Source organism: Thunnus thynnus, chromosome 23 (genome assembly GCF_963924715.1).
Source record: "Thunnus thynnus chromosome 23, fThuThy2.1, whole genome shotgun sequence".
In the NCBI taxonomy this organism is placed as follows: domain Eukaryota; kingdom Metazoa; phylum Chordata; class Actinopteri; order Scombriformes; family Scombridae; genus Thunnus; species Thunnus thynnus.
This window is the reverse complement of record NC_089539.1, coordinates 25,807,055-25,822,874: the sequence shown is the minus strand read 5'-3', so window position 1 is coordinate 25,822,874 and position 15,820 is coordinate 25,807,055. Positions and strand designations below refer to the sequence as shown.

General features: G+C 38.0%; 1 protein-coding gene across 9 annotated transcripts in view; it reads left to right on the top strand.

Annotated features, from left to right (window-relative positions):
* Window positions 1-11,834, top strand: part of flncb (filamin C, gamma b (actin binding protein 280)) — a 74,443-nt gene extending 62,609 nt beyond the window's left edge. For 7 of the 9 annotated variants that reach the window (XM_067581945.1, XM_067581942.1, XM_067581949.1 and 4 more), the window contains 12 exons: window positions 545-748; window positions 834-986; window positions 1,877-1,999; window positions 2,133-2,390; window positions 3,510-3,779; window positions 3,947-4,084; window positions 5,779-5,894; window positions 8,306-8,438; window positions 8,804-8,980; window positions 9,087-9,305; window positions 10,074-10,280; window positions 11,048-11,834. In XM_067581945.1, coding sequence (XP_067438046.1) covers window positions 545-748; window positions 834-986; window positions 1,877-1,999; window positions 2,133-2,390; window positions 3,510-3,779; window positions 3,947-4,084; window positions 5,779-5,894; window positions 8,306-8,438; window positions 8,804-8,980; window positions 9,087-9,305; window positions 10,074-10,280; window positions 11,048-11,235 — 2,186 coding nt within the window. In that variant the 3' untranslated portion in view covers window positions 11,236-11,834. The remainder of the gene's footprint in view (window positions 1-544; window positions 749-833; window positions 987-1,876; window positions 2,000-2,132; window positions 2,391-3,509; window positions 3,780-3,946; window positions 4,085-5,778; window positions 5,895-8,305; window positions 8,439-8,803; window positions 8,981-9,086; window positions 9,306-10,073; window positions 10,281-11,047) is intronic. The other 2 variants (XM_067581948.1, XM_067581951.1) reach the window with 1 other exon arrangement.
* Window positions 11,835-15,820: the final 3,986 nt, after the last annotated feature.

Here is a 15,820-nt window from a genome sequence, read left to right as displayed (position 1 = left end):
TAGCTTATCTGTCATTGATGAGAGATGAGAGTAAATTTGCCACTGACTTTTTAGGACTTAAAACCCAAGTTTCAACTCAAGACTTGAGACATACTTACTACTTTGTCCCACATCTGCCAACTCTGTTTCAGAAAATCTTAACAGCATATTGAAGTAAAATCTCCATTAATCAGTCTTACTATGTGTTCAGACAGAAAGCAAAGCAAAATCATTGAATTTGACCACTGGACAAATGTTCCAGTCTCTCTCCTTTTTCCTGTCATGTCTGTACATTTACGAAATAGATTCATGAAGTCATGTTAACAGTTTTTGCTCAAGTTGAAATATTGTGAAGTGACCCGGACGTGTCTTGGTGTCTTTCCCTGGATGAATTTGCTTCTAACTGTGTCTTTCCATTGACTTTGTATAAAATCTTGCTTCCTCTAAAGTTCACTTTGTGATCTGTCTGAACACACAGTAGCAGACGACTGTCAAACAATCAAACGAGAGAATCAAATGAATTCCAATTCACGTTTCTGAAGCTGAAGTGTTGCTCCTGTTGCAGGGATCTCGTTCACGCCAAAGGAAGTCGGTGAACACGTGGTGAGCGTGAAGAAGAACGGGAAGCATGTGACCAACAGCCCATTTAAGATCATGGTGGGTCAGTCGGAGATCGGAGACGCCAGCAAGGTGAAGGTGTACGGTCAGGGTCTGGTGGAGGGACACACCTTCGAGGTGGCCGAGTTCATCGTCGACACCAGGAACGCAGGTGAGTTAAACTTTAATGTCCACCAGCTGTTAGTTCATGTCTGTACTCTACAAGTGAATTTGAATCTGAGTGTTTCTGCTCTCAGGTTATGGAGGTCTGGGTCTGTCCATCGAGGGTCCCAGTAAAGTGGATATTAACTGTGAGGATGTGGAGGATGGGACGTGTAAAGTCACTTACTGTCCCACAGAACCTGGAAACTACATCATCAACATCAAGTTTGCTGACCAACACGTTCCAGGTACAAACTTGGACTGTTTATCTTCTAATATTCAGACAAGCACAGTGGACGGAAACAAACATTTGGTTGAAATTTGCCCTAAATTTGGATGAAATTTGACTAATGCCTGAAAAACCAAACTGTTGGTTATGTCAGCTGTTAACTTTCATGGTGAAGTGTTCTGTAGGTGTTCAGCGTACATTATTTATCTATTTATTCATGGATTTATTATTATTTTCTGACCAGTTGGTGTGTCTCTATAATATCACCACTCTTTAATTTTTATTAGGATGATATATACAGTTTATGTATAATTATATATATAATGTAATCTTAATAAAAAATGAATACAAAATAAATAAAAGATAATGAATTAAAAAATCATACAGCTGATATATCAACCAATAAAAACCAAATATAATAATTAAATCAAACCAATAAAGATATTTTTTTAAAAATTAAAAATGTTAGAAAAAATGTTTATATTTGTGTGGTAATTGAACTGAAAAAGAAAAAAGGTTAACACTTTACTTTACATCTCCCTATTTATCATTAATAATCAGTATATAAGCAGTTAATAAATGGTTTATAACTCACTATAATGCAGCTGTCAGCAGATATAAGTGTTTATTAATGTGTTAACAACTATAACTATAAAAATATTGATAATACTACACTTACAAATGTCCTTAGATCTGTTTATAACTACATGATAGTGAGGGGGAGTCTAAGTAAAATGTCTTGTTTTGTTTGACCAAGAGTCCAGAACTCATAAATATTCAGTTTACTGTGACATAAAACAGGGAAAAGCAGAAAATTGATTTATTATTTGAGTAATCTGTGTAGAACAGTCAACAGTTTGGATTTCTGTTCTTCTTCTTCAGCATTGTTTGATGTTTTCGTCCCGACAGGAAGTCCGTTCACAGTGAAGGTGTTTGGCGAGGGCAGGATGAAGGAGAGCATCACCAGGAAACGTCAGGCTCCCTCCATCGCTACTGTGGGCAGCACCTGCGACCTCAACCTCAAGATACCAGGTGAGCTGTGACATCACTCTGTCGCCTCCACCTGCTTCATCTGTCCGCTCTGCTTTCTCCATTTCCCAGTATGATCTTCACCTCCTCCTCTGTCCCCCTCTCTGGCTGCTTCTTCTTTTCCTCCTCGCTGTAGGAAACTGGTTTCAGATGGTGTCAGCTCAGGAGCGTCTGACGCGTACGTTCACGCGCAGCAGCCACACGTACACACGCACCGAGCGGACCGAGATCAGTAAGACCCGCGCAGGAGAGACCAAGCGGGAAGTCCGTGTGGAGGAGAGCACGCAGGTTGGAGGAGACCCGTTCAGAGACATGTTCGGAGACTTCCTGGGACGAGAGTGTCTCAGCGGATTCAGCGGCATGCCGGCCGGCAGCCGACCGCCGCTGCAGGAGGGTGTGTGTGTGTGTCTGTGTGTGAGTGTGAAGATGAGTTTGTGTTGTGTGTCTTACTTTTTAAAGCTGTTTTTAGTGTGTTTGTTCTGATCTGAATCTGTTCTTTACCATCCCACAGGAGGAAATGCTTTTTGCAGCATAAAAACATAAATAATAATTATAATAATAACATTTATTTATATAGCGCAATGCACATCCTGAATCTGATGCAGGTTTTCAGTGTGTGTGCATGTGTGTGTGTGTGTGTCATGGTAGAAAGCTCTGGAAATGTCTAACCTCACTGTTAAATCTAACCTGTTTTTGTGTTGATGCATGTCAGTGTGATAACAGGGTTTGATTGAACACAAACCTGGATTATAATTCTGAACTGTTGTTGGACAGGTTTCTTTTATTTTGACATTTCAGAAGGTCACTTTAAATTTCCTCTTACTGAAAATTGTTTGGAGCTTTCAGCCACTGAGTAAATCTTGGATCTTGCAAAGGATTTTTTGTGTCATTTTTTTAAAGGTTTGATTGACTAATTGTTATAATGTTGATCAATTATTAATTAGAAACATTAACTGTTTGTTCCCTGTTACATAAATAGCTGTTAGTAAAGTGGTATTAAATGTCAAGCAGTTGTTAATAACCAGTTAATTAAATGCATTAACTCTAATTATGAAAAACTTAAAAAAAAAAATGCTACAAAATGTCATCTGCAATTCTGCAGTATGTACTTTCGACTGGGTTGTTTTAGGGGTTAGGAATAGATATGGTTAAGGTTGGGAGAGGGGGTTACATTAAAGTTTTCTTTTTAGGTGGTTTAGAGTGGTCCAGATATACGTATTTGTTTTTGTATGTTTATTTTTATACCTCTTGCAAGGATGCTGTGGTGTTTTTCTTCATATATAAAATCTAAAATTCTGGTTGATGTTTCAGAGCCTTGAAAGAGACATAAGAAAAACAGTTCTCCAGGATTTTTCAAGAACTCTTCTGAACTATTGTGATAGTTTCCAGTGAACATATATGTTTAAACCACTAAAACTGTACACAAATTCACATGAAAACTTACCATCTCTAACTACTCGGGTCAGAAAAGGTTTGAGAAAATGTGCTCATCTCCTTCCTCTCTGTCCGGCAGGTGAGACAGGTAACCAGGAGATGACGGCTCAGGTGACGAGTCCCGGCGGGAAGACGGAGGACGCAGAGATCATCAGAGGAGAGGACAGCACCTACAGCGTCCGCTTCATCCCTCAGGAGATGGGACCTCACATCGTGAACGTTAAATACCGGGGCCAGCACGTCCCCGGGAGCCCCTTCCAGTTCACTGTGGGGCCCCTTGGAGAGGGAGGGGCCCATAAGGTCCGAGCAGGAGGCACCGGGCTGGACCGAGGAGTGGCAGGGATCCCAGGTGGGCTGGAAATATCTGATTCTTCTTATCTTCTTCCCTTTATTCCTATTCCTTCAACCTTCTTTCTGGTTCCTTTTTTCCTTGACCTTTCCCTTCTTCCTTAATTTTATTCCTTCTTCTTTCTTCACCTCCTTTTCTTTATTTTTCCTTTCGGCTTCATTTTGCAGCTGAGTTCAGTATCTGGACCAGGGAGGCTGGAGCTGGAGGTCTGTCCATTGCTGTGGAAGGACCCAGCAAGGCCGAGATCACCTTTGAAGACAGGAAGGACGGGTCCTGTGGAGTCGCCTACGTGGTTCAAGAACCTGGTGAGACTTAACACAGACTCTACATAGTAATAATAATGATAACAATAATATTAATTTGTACCACATGAAGATGATTACAAATAAAATCATCCATAAAGTAAAATAAGAAAACTTAAAATCTGCCAGTAAACAAATAATTCCAGTGGTCACACAAGAAAGTGAGTTTATAAAACTGGATTTAAAAGCTGAGACAGTGTCTGCAGATCTAAGAGACTTCTAAAGAAATTAGTAAAGAGCACAAAAAGGTGTGACGATATAAAAGCATAAATAATTTCTTTAAGTATTGCTAAATGACAACATTGCTTAGAGTTTGTAGAAACACGATTAGACTTTTTTTTTTAGACTCGCTGTCAAAAATAACACTCAAGGTCTTGACGATAATTAATTAATATTTGGAATAAGGGGACCAAACAGTGGTTGGATTAGACAGAGCTGCTCAGGGCCCATGATAAGGACCTCTAAGTTTAACTGCAAAAAAGTTTTATAACTTTGTGTTGTCAGCATAACAGTTAAATTATATATTACGGTGATGAATGATATGACCTAATGCCGGCATGTAGGTCCCTGTATTATGTGCATGGTTTTTATGTAAAAAATAGTTATAAGCGTGGCTTGTAAAAGAGAAAAGTTTCCCATTCAGAGGGAATACTACATGTGGGGAACCACAAGCCTCAGCCTTGGGTCCACTACTTTTCATTTTTATGGTGTCTCTAACAGCCAGTCCACATGGAAAGCATTTTTAGAAGTTAGTTTGTTTTTGATGTCTTTCACTTAAGCATCTCATAAAACACAGACACACTGCCATTTAATTAAATGTATCAATCCACACAGGACCCCCCAAGTTTTTAATGGTAAGGGTCTATTTTTCTCTCCTCTGTCATGTTTAGTGAAGCATAATCTGCACAGACAGCTGTTTAAATCGCACAAATCTCCTGACAAATCTCCCACAATTTATATGTTTTTAACTTATTAACGGTACCTATATTGATTCATAAAGGCTCCCAGTCTGCCTGTGAGCTGTCTGTTTCACTACAGGCAGATTCCCCCTGATTGGCAGGGAAAAAAATTCAATGAATCAATAAATACAAACACTGCCGATTTCTTCCTGCGGAGCCAACATGAAAACTCTTTTAGTTCAGTAACTTGCTGCTGTCAGTCAGTTTAGCCGGCTGCCATCCTCTCAGCTGCTGCTGACAGATGGCTGGTTCTGTGTACTGAGACGCTGAACACAGGTTGGAGTTGGTGTGGATTGGACGGATAGAATGCATTTACCCACTGCTCACTTCTCGCTTTCTATGTGGATTCCCAGTAAGAGTCAATCTATTATCAGAACTCTGGTATTCACCGATATGCAGACGACACTCAGCTCTATGTTGCTGTTGATCCTGATAATCTGAACCTTCTTTACTGCTGTGAAAACTGAAACTCTGACATCTTTGAGTGACCCAGAATTTTCTTCAACTCAATCATCTTACCATATATATTGTCATGATTTCTTGCCCCTCCTATTTTCTGTATCTCATTTTCTTGTCTATATATATATATATTTTTTTTTTTTTTCTTTATGGTGTCTACCTATAAGCATCATTTTCACTGTGCTTCTTAAGCACTTTGTAAGACTCAACTTAAAGCTGTCATATAAATAAAAGTGATTAAATTATCAGTTTAACACTTTTCTCATGTGTCTTCTCCAGGTGATTATGAAGTTTCCATTAAATTTAACGATGAGCACATCCCCGACTCTCCCTTCATCGTCCCCATTGCCACGCTGTCTGACGATGCTCGCCGCCTCACCATCACCAGTCTGCAGGTGAGAACACCTCATCTAAATCTTCATTACATTACAGTTACAGTTTATATAGAGCCAGCTGAGCTCACGGCTATATGAAGAGTGTCTATAAACTCTCCATATTAAATCCTCTGATGTGTCATCTTCTATATTAAAAAGGTGACATTTTAATTTTCCATGAATAGATTTATTATTAGCAGATGTGTCTGGCTGCTCTTTACTTTCTGTGTAAATATATCTTCACCACCTTCCTGTTATAAGTGAAGCTCTGTATATTTAGACATGTGACCTTTGTGGTTAAGAGTGGAGTAAAAGTATCACCTCATGCACCATTTTTACACTAATGCAGATTTGTTTAATATGACTATAAGTTAATATCAATAGTTAATTAAGCTTATTTTCTGTCATAAATAACAGGACACACAAAAAAACTCATAATGCATTAAGGATTAAATAAGGATTTTACTGGTGAGATGTAAAAACTCCCCCAAAGGAGACATCTCTAAATGGCAAAAATGACACGATAAAAATAACATCTAAAATTAAAGTATATCAAAGAAAAAACACTATATTAGCTCAACATACAGAAGAAAATAGAAAAATCACAAAACTAGAAAAAAGCTTTTCAGAAACACTCTACAAAGAAGCTAAAGAAGTTTTTGTAGCTATAAACGAATGCATGAGTATAAATTTTGATGGAGGGTCTGCTGCTGCTGGCTTTACTTGACCCTTTGACCAAATTAAAGACAGATACAGTCCATTTTTTTCTGTCTTTTTCATATCTTCAGCATTTCTGTGTAGATGGCAGACTTTTAAAAAATTATTTTAACATATTTTTTGAAAAGTTTGGACTCTCAAAAAATGTTTTCAGATTTACCCATGTGGTTTTAAATGCTCACCATAAGGAGAAATTCTTAAGAAGTCTTAATCGTAGCTGTAGCCACATATCTTTATATACAGTACATGGACTTGGCAAAACCAGCAGAGTCAGTGAATTTGAAGTTGCCAAAGTTAAAGCCACATCACATCATAATATTCCACGTAAAGATTGTTAATTATTGTCTAATCATAGGGTGAGAAGCTACTTAATCTTTTTGGACAAAATGCCTCTTCAATTTTGACATGACACATGAATGTGCTGAAATGCTGGACATCTGAGTTTTCCCCCAGTACTTACACACGGCATACATTTGTGGATCAGAAAGGGTGAAAAGAGTCTCAAAACTCCATACACTAATGTTACTTGATCTACACGTTTCAGGCGATACAAACACATTTAACAATCTGTAAATAAATTAAATAAATGCAGAACAAAAACAATTCTTAGATGCTTATCTGCACATGGAGCTTTTCAAAGGCAACTTTGATCAGATCTATTAACTTGAAGTTGGATATACCATATATATATCTATACTATTTTTATTTATATATAAATATAATCATACCGGTACTGAAGTAGAAACTATTACTGAAACAGTTCAGCTGTGCTGCAGTGGAAAAGGAAAACAGCCTTTCTGTTTCTTGCAAGGAGTCAGGACATCTGCTGACAGCTTTTTATGCTGATTTATGGTCTAACTGTAAGTAGTGTAAACTAGCTCCACCTCCAACCGCTACAACAGTAACATGCTGCTCTAACACTGATGCTTCAGTATCAATAATCTTATGATGCCATATATAATAATATATCAATGATCAGAGGTACCAAACCACTACTTTTACTGCAATACTTTTTAATATTTTTCTCTCTCAGAACTGCTTCTTACAACATGCTGTCTCACCACATCAGAGATCAAATATTTTTATCGTTGTCCTGAATGGCTTCATTCAAAGCCAACTGTCACAAAGAGGGGAAGGAGACAAGGAGACACTGTATTGTTTCACTATGTAGATAATGCAGCATATTTTAATAATAGTGTTGCATTCAGTCAGTGTTATGGGTGTCTTGTTTGTCATTTGGATGGCAGCAACACTACAGGGTAACCATGGTAACCAAGCTACCTTTGCTAAACCGACAAGCATACATCCATGAGTATGTTACAGCTAAGTGGTGTGCTGCCACAACCTTCCAGAATTATTGCACCGCACATCGAAGTTGGTGGATCATTAAATGGAGCGTATTCTTTGTACGACTGCACCGTATTGTAATGTCAGTATCGTGATGGTCCGAGAAGAATATACATACTGAAAAAATATATATATGTGTATATATATGTACACACATATATGTGTGTGTGTATATACATATATAAATATATATAATGCATTTTTCACACAAATCGTCATACACTTTTTTAAATCTTTATTGGTAGATCATGTAACACAATTTTCTCACCATTAATGAGACTAATTTCTTTCAATAACTCACAAGGAATTTACAACATACAGTTAAACTAACGGATAGAATCCCTTTCTCTTCCTCTGTTCTTCTTCAGGAGATGGGTCTGAAGGTGGGACAGGAGGCCTCCTTTGCTGTGCAGCTGAACGGAGCCAGAGGGCTGATTGATGCCAAGATCCACACGCCATCAGGAGCCGTAGAGGAGTGTTACATCACCGAGCTGGACAGTGGTAAGATCAGGCAACGATCAGTGGGTGTTAAAACTGTACAGTGGCAGGATTTTAAGTAAAACTAAAGCTGTAATAGCAGCCACAGTAACAAGTTGGGTCTGGAAAAGAAAAGAGCGTGAACATTACATATGGAGTACCGCAAGGCTCCATTCTGGACCCCCTAATTTTCTGTGTTCTTGAAGTTAACATTACAAAGTACTACAAGACTCAAGTCTTGGTCCATTACTTTTTATTTTATATACAGTATATAAAAATAATACTAGTGTAATTGTTATGCAGATGATGCCTAACTCTATTTTTCCCCTTTTACAGCAGTGAAAAGAAACATATTATGAGTATTATTTGTAATCCTTGTGTTGCTACAGATCAGCATGCTATCAGGTTCATCCCGAGGGAAAACGGAGTTCATTCTATTGATGTTCGTTTCAACGGCAGCCACGTTCCTGGCAGCCCCTTCAAGATCCGAGTGGGAGAACCGGGACAGGTGGGAGATCCTGGCATGGTGTCTGCCTTTGGACCAGGTCTGGAGGGAGGAACCACAGGTACACAAGAAAAATAAACACCTTAAAAACATCAAAATTCTAAGCTCTTAATAGACAAGTTAAGTAAGTTTTAATGAGTGTCGGTCTTGCCCGTCTCCTCCTTTAGGTGTGGCATCAGAGTTTATTGTGAACACGTGTAACGCCGGCGCAGGAGCTCTGTCTGTTACCATTGACGGACCATCGAAAGTGAAGATGGACTGTCAAGATTGCCCTGATGGCTACAAGGTCTCCTACACACCCATGGCTCCTGGAAACTACCTGATCTCCATCAAGTATGGAGGACCCCAGCACATCGTAGGCAGCCCCTTCAAGGCCAAAGTCTCAGGTGGGTCATTGTCCTCAAAACCACACTGATGTACTGGGGTTTGGACCAGAATCAATGTTATAAAAATAATTGATAAAACAACTAATCAACTACTAGTTCTAAGCATGTAGCATTTCTGACGACTGCAAGCCCACTTCAGATCCCATCAAACAATTTTCAAACCTTTCCAGAATATTGCAGGTTTTTTGTAATTAATCTGCGTTTCAAAACATTGTGATTGAAATTTTCCAACGTCATTTGTCTTTTTTTTAATATAAAAAACATTTTTTGGAAAAGTTTGAAAAACTCATTAGCTATAAAATTGTAATTGTCGTTTGCGAAGGTCCCCATAGAACCTTCTCAATGATTATTAGAATCACCTGAAAGAGAAGAATCTTCTAAATGACCACTAGAAACCCTAAACACACCTAAATCATGACAAGAGCCACCCAAATGATCCCTAGAACCACCTTAATGACTACAATATTCACAAAAAGTACCCCTAGAAAAACATATTTCCATATCAGATTGCAGTGGAAAGGCTCCTGATTCTGTTGGTTGCATATCTCAGCGGAACTAACTGATGAAACAGTTATATGATATAAAACCCCACAAACACATGACAAATGATGTAATGAAAGTACTTTTTTCTATTTAAGGATGACGACATTCCCCAAAAACTGATGTCTCATTGCCAAGATGTAATTTTCTCTCTTGGTGGTAAAAGTGTAAGAAAACACTCTAAAACATAATTGTGTCTCAGCTGATGTTCTTTAAATGTCTCTGCAGGTCCTCGTCTGTCCGGAGGCCACAGTCTGCATGAGACGTCATCGGTTCTCGTGGAAACTGTCACCAAGACATCAGCGATGGGCGGGGCCTTCGCCTCTTTGCCCAAATTCTCTTCAGATGCCAGTAAAGTCATCTCCAGGGGCGCCGGCCTATCAAAAGCTTTCGTTGGCCAGAAAAACACGTTCACAGTCGACTGCAGCAAAGCAGGTGAGAAACGATATGAGAAATCACACAAAGACGGAAAAACTAGAAATTACAGGAGCAGTTTGACCCTCAACCTGTTTTGCTGTCAAGAGTCAGATGTCACAGATGGATATCAGTTTTATGTCTGTGTATCCAGTACAAAGTGTTTATAAATAATGATGTAATTAAGGTATTTTAAGGATAATTAATGGATTTTTTGATGGGTGGCAAGATCCTTTTGCAATTAGTTTTAAGTGGTGAAAAACCCTTAAAATTTACCAGTAAACATTGAAAAAGCGTTAAATTTGTTCCTTAAAATTATCATAATTTTTTAAATATGTTTTTTTGGTAGCTTGTTACTTATAATTATTACTAAGTTTGACCCAGAATTTTGAGTCAATGAATGGTTAATGACTGGGTTCTAATACATTAAAGGTTTTTTTTTTATGCCTTTATTTATCGATTAAGGTAGACTATTCAACTATTAAAAACACTCAATCTATGCAGAGAGCCCATTAAAACACATAAATGTATCAGAATTTATTAGTTATTTATTAAATAACCCAAAAAAGTGGTTTCAATCCTACCAAAAATTTAAAAGCAAAAGTTTTCTATACCAACATTTCTTGTTAGTTCTTGGCCAACATTTACAAATACACAAATATATCTGTGATATGCTCATTTCTGCAGATATATTGTCCCGCTCTAACTTTGAGGTACAAGTTAATTCAGAGGTTCTTTTCATGGTAATTGGTAAAACTATTATAACCTGACCCTCTGTGTCTTCGCAGGAACCAACATGTTGATGGTGGGCGTCCACGGGCCGAAGACGCCCTGTGAGGAGGTGTACGTCAAACACATGGGCAACAGGATGTACAACGTCACGTACACGGTCAAAGAACAGGGCAGCTACATCCTCATCGTGAAGTGGGGGGACGAGAACGTCCCCGGCAGTCCCTTCCACGTCACCGTCCCTTAAAACTGAACTCTTCATCTCAATGTCCGTCCCTCCTCTGCAGTTCCACACCCTCCTCATCCTCCATGTTGCACTGAAGACTTTTCACTTCCCGCTCCAGGGGACAGTTTTCACACTTTGTGCCAAAGTTCTCATTTATGTCGATATATTTCTTGTTTCTCTCTGTGACACTTTCTGCCTGCCAGCACAGCGGTTAACTTGTTGCCACAAGTCAGTATCTTGTTTGAAAAGTTAGGATCTTGTTTCACAAGTTTATCTTGTTTTAGATCTTGTCTAAATATGATCACTTGTACCAAGATAGCGTCCTGTTCAGGTGAGTTAGTATTTTGTAGGGACAAGTCAGTAACTTGTTTGGAGAAGATTGTAACTTATCAAAGCCAAAAATGAGTATCTTGTGCAAACAAGATATTAATTTGGATGCCAATGATAAAAGTAAATCACTTTTAGGACTTTTGGGCTAAGGTACTCAACACTTGAAAACCTGACTTGCCTCAAACTACTTTTATTGATCCATATTTAGGTCAGTTAAAGACAATCTTCCCTTGATGATTTTAATCATTCGGACAGGATCTTTGTACTATCAAGATTTCTTCTGGGTCTTTCTGGGTTTTGCAAAAACTGTGGGGTTCAAAAACCTGGAAATTTGAAAAAAAAATGTAGTTTTAAATTTTCACAGTAAAATTGTACAACCAGGAATAGAAACATTTAGTTTCATATCCTGTCTGGTCAAACCTGTGTAATATTATAAAGGTGTTGTCCCACAAAGCTGAAGAAAGCTGAAGATATATCAGAGGATCAGGACAAGCTGTATTGTGACTCTGCTTTGATTTTATTTATTCTCAGACCTTTTGTTTTTATTTTCTTTGACAGAAAATGGTCTTATTGTTGAGAAAGAGCAGGTGATAAGGTTGATCTCTTTCCCTGGATTATGTGTTCAGGGAAAGACAGATGTGACGATTTAGATTTTTTTTTTAACGACAGGAGGGAAGTGCGGTGAAACAATCAGTTTTTTTTGTGAATGTTAAAAACACAGATGATGTTGCAATGACACAATATTACAGAGTGACATTTTATAGTGATTTTGTATGTATGAATGAAATGAATTTTAACTGTTTGATATGTTAACCTTAATTCTGGCAAGATTGTGCAGGCATAATAAAAGTTTATTCGCTAACTTGCCATTAAGAACTGTTCCTGCTCATCTGATGTCTTTTTAAGTGATTTGAATGAAACTGACACAACTAGCGTCCCCTAGAGACTGCAGTGTTCATTTTAACCACAGTTGCTTAAAAACATCATCACTACTAGAGCTAAAAATGAGGAAAGGTCATGGGCTCATTAAAATCTAAAGGGTTCATCCTCTGGAGAGCAGGAATGAGATCAGATGTTTCAAAGTAATCGGACAATGAGAGTTTGATATTTTGTAAAAATGAAAAGTTGTGATATAGTTGCAGTTACAAATTTGCAATACATGTGATGCGAAATATGCAATGTACACTGCTGAATTTTGGTTACGTATGTACATAGATTTTTGATGTATTCAAATTTGAAATATATGCTCCTTTATTTGCAGTTACACATGCATTTAAACTTTTCTTACATGCTATACACATACATTTGCAATATATGCTTCTCTTCAGTTGTGCCTAAGTATGTAAATTTGCGATATATGCCATATGGGTGAATTCAGAGTACACATCCTTTAGTTGCAGTCAAATATGCAAACAAACATTTTAAGCGCAAATACAGGATTCATCAATATGTTCTTACCTGAATTTGTTCTTATTCAACGAACAAATTTAGAACTATTTTAGAACATGCATATGCATAAATCATAAATGTCCCACAGCCTAAAAAAACAATATAGTCAATATCTATTCAATGTAAACAATATATTAGAACCACGATTATACAAAAAATGATGAGGCCTAAATAAACAACATTAAAGGGTGAAATTACTAATAATATACAATTAATTAAAAATTTGCTAATTATAAAATTAATAGCTAAGACGTTGTAATCCATAAATCATTATTATCAATAATGAAATTATTCATATATTAAAATTCCTGTTCCCGCTTTTATATGACAATAGCTTATATATCAGACTTTCCATATTGGAACGTGACGCCATCAGATTTGGCTGTGATATATGCAGCTGGTTAACCAGCAGCCTGTTCAAGGTCCTCACAGCCTGACAGTTCAGTAGTGACACAGTGAGGGGCGCTCTGCTTTCACTACATCACGGCCTGTTGTGGACAGAAACAAAACACAATGTGCACCTAGTGCAGCAGTAGAGATCAATTCCACAGATCTTCACATTTATTAACTTTTTATTTTGTTACGGATGTACTCATGCGTGGTAGTGGTGCAACAGGTATGCAGGCTGTATACAGGATTTGCAATCGGTCTCCAAATGGTTGTGCCATGATATGTTTGCCAGCCAAATCTGTCTTTTCTGGCTTCTACGTCTGTTGTTTTGTATTTCACTAGCAGTAAAGTTTTTTCTACATTTTTACCCTCACAGCTCTCTTTGCAATGAGTGAGAGATTTCTGCACTGCTGCACCGCTCCAATGGGGGCATGGTAGTATGCTAATTACCAATTTGGAATGATTCTGATTCATGGTGATGAGAACTAAATTGGCTGGTGTCATGAATCCAACTGTAATTTTGCATGCACACGCACTTTGTGTGCAAAGTAAGAACATTTCTATGCACATATTACTAAATGAGACCCATTGAGTTGTGCTTATGAGTATACGAAATATACATGATGAATAAAATTGCGACACTCCCACTTAAGTACCATCCATACAGTATATAAAGTCTAGATAAAAGACAATGTACACCAATTTTGTTGTGTAAGTTGTGGTTATGTACATATGTATGTAAATTAGCAAAATATGCTCTCCTTTAGTTACAGTTGCATTAGTACGTAAATGCGAATGATAAATGTTATATACATGTAATTTTGCACTATATGCTTTTCTTTTGCTCCAGTGACATAAATATGTAACTTTCCGTTATATGGAATATCTACATATTTGCAATGTACGCTCTCTTTTAGTTGTGGTTAGATAGATAAAATCATTTGACAACAATAAAAGTACACTCAGTCCTTGCATAAAATTAGATTATGGAGGATAAAAACACAATAAAGCTAAAAGCTTATTTCTATTGTGGTCCTCTAAGGGAGAAAAGGGGTAAGATGGCTGATATTCAAGTCAGACAAGATGGTTAAAACACAAGCAATAACAAAACACATAATCACACAAACCGACAGACAGACAAAGACAGAAGAATTATACAACAAGCAAAACAAACTTATGATTGACTTTTCATCAACCATTTCTTTACCAAGAGTTTAAACCAACCACATATGTGATTCTGGGATATGTGTACATTGTCTTTCAGTTACAGTTACATAATTCATAATTCAGAGTACATGCATTACCCTGTAGTTTCTGATATATGTACTGCTTGAGATGTAATCACATGTGCACATAATTTGCAATAAACACAATACACAATCATATTTGATTTACTTTAGTTGCACTTATGTATATGTGTAAATTTACATTACATTCAATATACACACATTTGTGATACATGTTCTCCTTCACTTGTGCTTATCTAAGTAGAGTCGTTCTGACGAATGGCATTGCTGGCGTTGGTAAAACCTTCTTAGTGCAGAAGTTCACTGTGGACTGGGCAGACCAAGATGTCAGTTTTTTGATTCTGCTTTCACTCAGGGAGCTGAACTTGATCACAGATGAGCAGTACAGTCTCCTCATGCTGATCCATGTTTTCCATCCAACATTACAGAAGGTCACAGCTGAGAAGCTTGATGACTGTAAAGTTTTGTTCATCTTTGACGGCCTGGATGAAAGCAGACTTTAGAAGAAGTCAGAGGTCATAAATCGATGTGCTGTTGACAAACCTCATCAAGGGGAATCTGCTTCCCTCGGCTCTCATCTGGATAACCTCCGAACTTGCAGCAGCCAATCAAATCCCTCCTACATGTGTTAACAGGGTAACAGAAGTACGAGGCTTCACTGACGACCTGAAGGAGGAGTACTTCAGGAGGAGATTCAGTGATGAAGAGCTGTCCAGCAGAATCATCTCACACATCAAGACATCCAGGAGCCTCCACATCATGTGTTACATCCCAGTCTTCTGCTGGATCATTGCTACAGTTCTGAAGCACATGTTGACTACAGACCAGAGAGGAGAGCTGCCCAAGACCCTGACTGACATGTACTCACACTTCCTGCTGGTTCAGACAAAGAGAAAGAAGATGTATCAATGGTTTTGTAAAGAGGAAGAAGCACAAGTGCAAGCTGACGAAAGCTGACAGGAAAGTTCTTCTGAAGCTGGGGAGGCTGGCATTTGAACAACTGCAGAAAGGAAACATCATATTCTACCAAAAAGACCTGGAGCAGTGTGGTCTTGATGTCACAGAGGCCTCGGTGTTATCAGGATTTTGTACAGAGATCTTAAAAAGAGAAATCAAGACCCTCCAGGAACCAGTCTACTGCTTTGTTCATTGGAGCATTCAAGAGTTTCTGGCTGCAGTCTACATGTACC